The sequence below is a fragment of the Myxocyprinus asiaticus genome, chromosome 39, assembly GCF_019703515.2.
Source record: "Myxocyprinus asiaticus isolate MX2 ecotype Aquarium Trade chromosome 39, UBuf_Myxa_2, whole genome shotgun sequence".
In the NCBI taxonomy this organism is placed as follows: domain Eukaryota; kingdom Metazoa; phylum Chordata; class Actinopteri; order Cypriniformes; family Catostomidae; genus Myxocyprinus; species Myxocyprinus asiaticus.
In genome coordinates, this window is record NC_059382.1 from 36,296,601 (window position 1) to 36,303,371 (window position 6,771).

A 6,771-nucleotide genomic window follows, 5' to 3' on the forward strand; every position below is an offset into this window, starting at 1 on the left:
TCTTGAGACAGTGCATCTATCCACAAGGGACCTCCCTGACCATTCACATGCTGCAATGGGTTGTCTCGGCTGTCGCAAATTGATCGATCTTGGCTGTGCCGAATTGATCCCATATGAGACACACCACCTCTGGGTGAAGGTGCCACTCTCCCGGAAGAGGTCCAGTCCGAGACAGAAGGTCGGTTTCCTGGTTTTCCACCCCTGGTATGTAAACTGCCCTGAGAGACGAGAGTCTCGGAAGGGCCCAAAAGAGAAGCTTTCTTGTGACCTGAAGGCAATGCACGTATCTGGTGCCACCTTGGTGATTGATGTGGTCATTTTATATTGAGACCGAGACAATGGACATGTTGGATCACTGTCTCCATGTCCTTCATGACTTGGTGGCGAGATGGTGCAAAAATCAGCCAATTGTCTAGATAGGCAGGATTATCAGGACTGCAACCTGAAGAGGACAAAGGGCTGCCAACACTACTCTGGTAAAGACCTTTGGAGAAAGGGAAAGGCCAAATGGAAGGCCCTTGAATTGGTAAGCTTGGCCCTGAAAGGCAAAGCAAAGGAACTGTCTGTGCTCTTGGCAGATGGGTACATGGAAATACACATCTTTCAGGTCTATGGATGTGAACCACTTGCCTGGTTCTATGGATTCCAGACTTTGTGCTGTGGTCAGCATCTTGAAGGCCAGTACTTTTATGAACATGTTTAGTTGTCTTAGGTCCAGGATGGGCCGAAGCCCGCTGCCTTTCTTTGGCACAAGGAAATAGCTTGAATAAAACCCAGCTGTTTGTTGGCTCTTACCTGTACGATTGCTTGTTTCTGTAGCAGAACTGTAATTTTATTGGTCAAAACTTGTGCCTGGACGAGGTCCTTGACCACAGTCATACGGGCCCCTGAGAAGGTGCGAGGATGTCACCGAAACTGTATCCTGTATCCTCTCTTGATGGTATCAAGTACCCAAGGATCTGATTTAGTATTTTCCCAGTTGTCCAGGCATAGCTGGGAACATACTTAGGTGACTTTTCCGATACCACCATGCGGGGCCTCCCTGGGGTACAGAACCCTTGGGAGTACGTTTTTTCTGAAGTGCTCCCTTAACTGAAAAGTGAGACTGGCCATTTTGTGGAGCCTGATAATACTGTCTGGTACCCCTGTCAGGTGGCTGGAAGCCCCTATTTTGTCTTCTGTTGTACCCCCATGGTTCCGAACGGGGGAAGTGAGGGGGGTGGGGATGGGGGTTGAACACCTCTATAACCATACCTGGTAGTGCTAGTAAGGCCAAATGTCCACTGTACTGATTCCCTCTCGCGTCTTACCTGTTCTGCAGTATCTAGCATGGTTTGGGAATCAGGGTGAAAAACCCAACCTGGCATGACTGGCATGTTAGTCAATTCTCTTCTGATGGTTTCAGGCAGAGATGTCTGGGCTAACCAGATCTGTCTCTGAGCCAAGATCGTTGAGGATATTGAGCCACCGATGTCCCTGGTAAGCTGTGAATGTGTGAAGAGGGCTGCTTCAACTAGGCCCATAACATCACAATCTTCCATATTAACCACCTTTCTCAAAGTGGCTAAAACTATTGCCAGGGCATTCCCTGATAGGGCTGCCCGAATGGCTGCATTATATGCTTGGCACACTAAATGATCAGTCTTCTGGCATTCTCTGCCAGGACAGCGAGGATTATCTGTAAACCGGTCTGGACCCAATGTGGTTAGAGCCGCAATTTCATGCTCAACTGTGGGCATGTCCCCATACCACTCTCAGGGGCATAGTGCATTTTAGCCAATCGTCTACAACCTACTGGGGTGCAGCTTTAGGATTATTCCAGGCCTTCCTTAACATCTGAGAATAATCCTCAGCCACAAGATTAGAAGCAGAAGGCTGAGTGTGGGAAATGCCCGCCCACACACCGTGTCACATTCTTGCCACACTAAGAATGTGGGTAACAATGTCAGAGTGCGAGCTCCCATCTTCTGAGGTGCCAGACCTGGATTCATCCTGCTGGTCTTCCTCAGTCTGCTCATCGCTACCATAAAGGTAATTATTGCCATGAAATGAGATGGTATTCACCAAATCATCCTTCTCCTCTTGATATGATGGTTCTTCATCCCCAGAGGATGCTGCAGAGAGTACTGTAGGCGGTTGTGCACTTACCGCAGTACTGCGAGGATCAAACTTACAGGCTAGATCACGCAAAGCTGGCAAAATCTGTAGTTGGGTGTCCCCCCTGGGTCCTTGGCCCATCTCTGGTTCTACCTTGCCTATTCCGGGGTATGTCAGATGGTGTAGACATCCCACGAGAATCATCAGGAATGTGTTCCCTTCTGCGCTTACGAGAATGCCCTTCAACCAAGGTACTGGAAGAAGATAAATCTTACCACCGGTTGTGTGTCTACCAAGCGTGGCTCTCGGCACCCTTTCTTGCAAAGATAACCCAGTCGAAGCTGCACAGGCGTTTTCAGTATCATCCAGTAAGTATTGCATACCTAAACAAGAAGGGCATTCCCGGTGGCCATCACGTGGATGCATGCCAGGCCAGCAAAAACTACATTGCAGTGAGCTCATGACAATGAGCTAGTGAAAGGTTGCTTGAAAACAATTCAGCTCAGCTAGTGATGAATCACTTTTTATTGATTGATTTCTGGAACCTGAGTCTGCGAACAAAAACAAACTCTCCAGAATAAATATTTTGATATCAGTCAGAATGCACAGACTAGTTATTTTACAGATAATAATAACACTTTTAACAAATACTCACATGTAGTAACAGGATAAATGGGCTGTGATGAATCATTACCTATAAATTATCCTCTGGTAATTGAGTCTGCGGACAGAACTCTTCTAGAATAGAAATTATAACACCAGAAAACAATTAGTTTGGAGGTGTATAAACAGGAAAAAAAACTCCTATAATTAGCTACCCACCTATTCTGCGCACGAACACGTAGTGAAAAAGTGGTAACACCCATCCGCTGTGAACAGCAGACAAGCAGGAAAACACAAAATCCTTCTCCAAACTGCAGTTTATTTATAGGGAAACAGAACTGTCCCTGTTAAATGAAAACAAACAAAGACTACAAATCAAAAACCATCCACTTTGTTTACAAAGTGCCAGGAACACAAAGAACTAATATTAAGAATGAAAAAGAAAATCGCCAACATGTGCACTTCCAAACGGAGCGTAGAGCTAAAAATTTAAATAAGGGGAAATCCGCCGCAATCCTCAGGGGCATGAGGCACCTGCACACAATGTGATGGATTGAAAAAGCGATTCCTCCGGTGATAGCGTTTAAACACGAGCTACTGACCTGGTCTCAGATGAGGCGAGAAAGGTAACAGGAAGTGGCCGGCTCATCCAGATGTTTATATAGTAAGCCAACCCCTTCAGGTCAGTCACCTGACTTTGTTGAAATTAAGTCTCGAGGATAGGCAGTAGAATGGCATCATTCAGGATAGACCGTGGTGACGGTCTGAGTGAGGTCGAAATAGAAGATGTTGGTTTGACAGAGAATATTAGTGAATATCTGAGATAAACAGAAAATAATCTCCTTTGCTTTTTCTTGACATTAAAGATGGCATGGTTTATGTTCATATGGGAAGTGAATGGTGTTTTGGTGTAGAGTAACGAGGAAATGCTGTAACAAGTTGTCCTAGTGGCTCGGCATTCAGTGCATTTTCCAGGGGATGAAATGAGAGAGATGATGAAGTAGTATAGCAGCAGCTAGAACAAAAAACCAAACTAGGTCTAAAAGGAATGTTCGGGGTTTAATACATAGCTGCTGTCAGTTAAAATCAGATTTGCACATCACCTTGCGCCTAGATTGGGTTAATTAAATAATTTGCATCAATTGTAATACAACTTCACTGTGTGATGTAAGTTGACATCTTTTTGTCACTATCACTGTCATTATTTGTTACTCAGGAATAGTTTATGGGCTTTACCTTGGTTATTCGTTCATACAGACAGTTCAAGCCGTAACTATAAGTTGGTGTGTATGAACAGGACATTTCAAGACTCACACCTATGTGTTTGTTATTCCCACATAGTGACTGTGTGAACATAGTCATAGAATACAAATTGTTTACATGAAACTAACTCCACCCAAAGGAATTATGTCAGTAACTTATAACCAAAAAGGACAATTTAAACAACTAGACAACAGCTCAAACAGCAGACATTTTTGTATGGAATTTTGTAAGAATTACAAAGGCACAAAATATGAGCTTCACATTTCTGTCCTTAAACCAGTACTAATGCCTTACCCGATAGACTTCCATTGTCCATGTAGTACTGAATGCACATTTATTTGTATTTTTACAAACTAAGAGACAAGCAAATTGTATTTTATTTATTTATTTTTTTTCTTTTGTGAATCAACAGAAAATGTATTTTAAAATTATACAGAAACCAATTTACTTATAGATAGACCGCATTTGACAGATTTTGATACTGTGTTGATTCTATTTAAAAGTAAATAAATTAATAAACTAATATGTAATATGTGCACTTCTCAGGCAGAGGACTAGTTTTCTGAATCAGAGGATTTTAGACCTGGAATTTCCCCGTACAGGTAATACTTGTGTTTATTTAACCTCTCTGCCACCTGGTGGCATTGTAGGATAACATATATAGAGCACAGCATCCAGAACTTGAAAATATAATGATTGATCAGCATGATGATATACAGTAATTAGGTTAATCTTCAAGCATTTACTGTAGGTTTATATTATCTAGTTGTGATTGTATGATTTTTAGATGTGTTTTTATATAATATACGACTTTAGATGTCTTTAATGTCTAACCCTAACCCTATTTTAGAGAAATCCTCCTTTGAACAACACAAAAAAAGAAACAAACTGTCTAAGTAGGACATTCTTCGCCAGAATACCTTATGCCGTTAACAGTAGTTAAAGGGCGAGATTGCCTGTATACACACTTACAGAGCTCTTTGTATTTCAGCTGGAAGTAACACCAAGTGCCTTGGAGCTGTCTGATAAATATCAGCGTTCACGTCTCTGGAGCATCGCCCAAGTCAAATGTGACATCACTGCACTGCAGAATATGCACTCTGGACACACTAGCACACAAGCCCACCATAAATTGCATCTTGTCACATTACTTACACTGATGTGATTTCAAAATATACCTTATGTTGTTTTTTATGGCTCAAACACATAGAATTGCTGCTTATAAAATGGCATTGCATTTTGAGTGAATGGTGCCTTTTTTCTTATTGTAGAATTTAGAATTTTTACTGCTCTAAGTAGTTACAATCTTAGTGAAGATTAAATTAAAATTAGATCTTAACTCTGACGAAGTGACAGTTCCATCATTGTTTTCAGTCTAACATGTCTGATTTTAGTCTGAACATATGATGTCAGAACCTGCTATAAACCATTCTCTGTAGTCGGCTGGAAGTGTAAATGTACTTTGTATGTAGACATACATAAACAATTGGAAATTCCCATATTTGCAAATAAAAGAGTGAGTTGTAAATGCTCTGTCTGGTTCATTATGTTCTGTTTTTGACACATTGTGTATTTAAAGAGCAACAATGTTCAACGAGGGTGGTGCCAATTCAATAAACAGGATGTGACCTTAAAAAGAATCCCTAGAGATCGTAAGTGGAAGACAGGGAGTGGGGCAACTTGGAAATGCTGTAGTAGCACAGTGTTTTACAAGAACATATTTAATTCAACACATTGAGTTGAAACTCAAAGCAACAGTTCACCCAAAAATATCAATTATCTCATCATTTACTTACCACCATGTAGTTCCAAATAAGCATGACATTCTTTTTTTCCATGGAACACAAAAGGAGATTTTTATTGTATTTTTATTTTGTATGAATCATATGCTATACTGCCATGCTAAGAAAACATGCAGTAACTACACATTTTGTCAAAATTGTGGTTGCTGTAATCAAACTCATGTCTCTTAAGAGTATGATCTGTCGTTTTACAGATAGTTTGTCTCAAATATGTTCAGATTTAGAGAAAATGGAATGTGAAAATTGCAGTAACTACAAAATCCACACTAAAACCAAGTAACTTTGAACCTATTTTTCTTAGTTTCTGTGTAGCCGTAGTTACTGCATTTTGCCTCTATAGGACAGTGAGTCTTCTTAAGTCATTTGACAGCTTTGTGTGAGGAACAGACATTTATTTATTTATTTATTTTGTTTTGTTTGTTATTCACTGAAAGTGGTAACACTTTACATTACTCTTCCCTTTGTTAAGGGTTGATAAAAAAAAATGTATTAATGACCAGTAACTCATTTACAAATGCATTATAAATCATTGATATGCAGTTATAACAATGTGAATAAAAAGTGTGACTGCCATGCAATACTGTCACAAAAATAGAGAACCATTTTACCTTGTGTATTTTAAATGTTTAAAGGGTCAGTTCATCCAAAAATAAAAATTCTCATAATTTTTTCACCCTCATGATATCCCAGGTGTGTATGACTTACTTTCTTCAGCAGAACACATTTGAAGAAAAATAAAAAGATATCTTAGCTCAGTAGGTCCTTGAAATGCAAGTGGACGGTGATCTGACTTTTGAAGCTCCACAAAGAACAGACAGTCAGCATAAAAGCTATCCATCCTTCTAAAGCAACATGATCACTTTTGGTGTGAAAAATATCAATATTTAAGTTCTATTTAACTATTATCCATCGCTCCCAGTCAGCAGTGGTATACAAGTGTGACGTAATCACGTTGGCACATGAGACACACGAGATTTGATGCATGTGCGACACACTCGGAAAAGCA

The 6,771-nt window shown here is 40.5% G+C and overlaps 1 protein-coding gene across 14 annotated transcripts in view; it reads left to right on the forward strand.

The window, feature by feature from the left end:
- Positions 1 to 5,486, forward strand: part of sh3bgr (SH3 domain binding glutamate-rich protein) — a 50,157-nt gene extending 44,671 nt beyond the window's left edge. For all 14 annotated transcript variants that reach the window (XM_051678567.1, XM_051678568.1, XM_051678570.1 and 11 more), the window contains 2 exons: positions 4,510 to 4,565; positions 4,955 to 5,486. In XM_051678567.1, coding sequence (XP_051534527.1) covers positions 4,510 to 4,521 — 12 coding nt within the window. In that variant the 3' untranslated portion in view covers positions 4,522 to 4,565; positions 4,955 to 5,486. The remainder of the gene's footprint in view (positions 1 to 4,509; positions 4,566 to 4,954) is intronic.
- Positions 5,487 to 6,771: the final 1,285 nt, after the last annotated feature.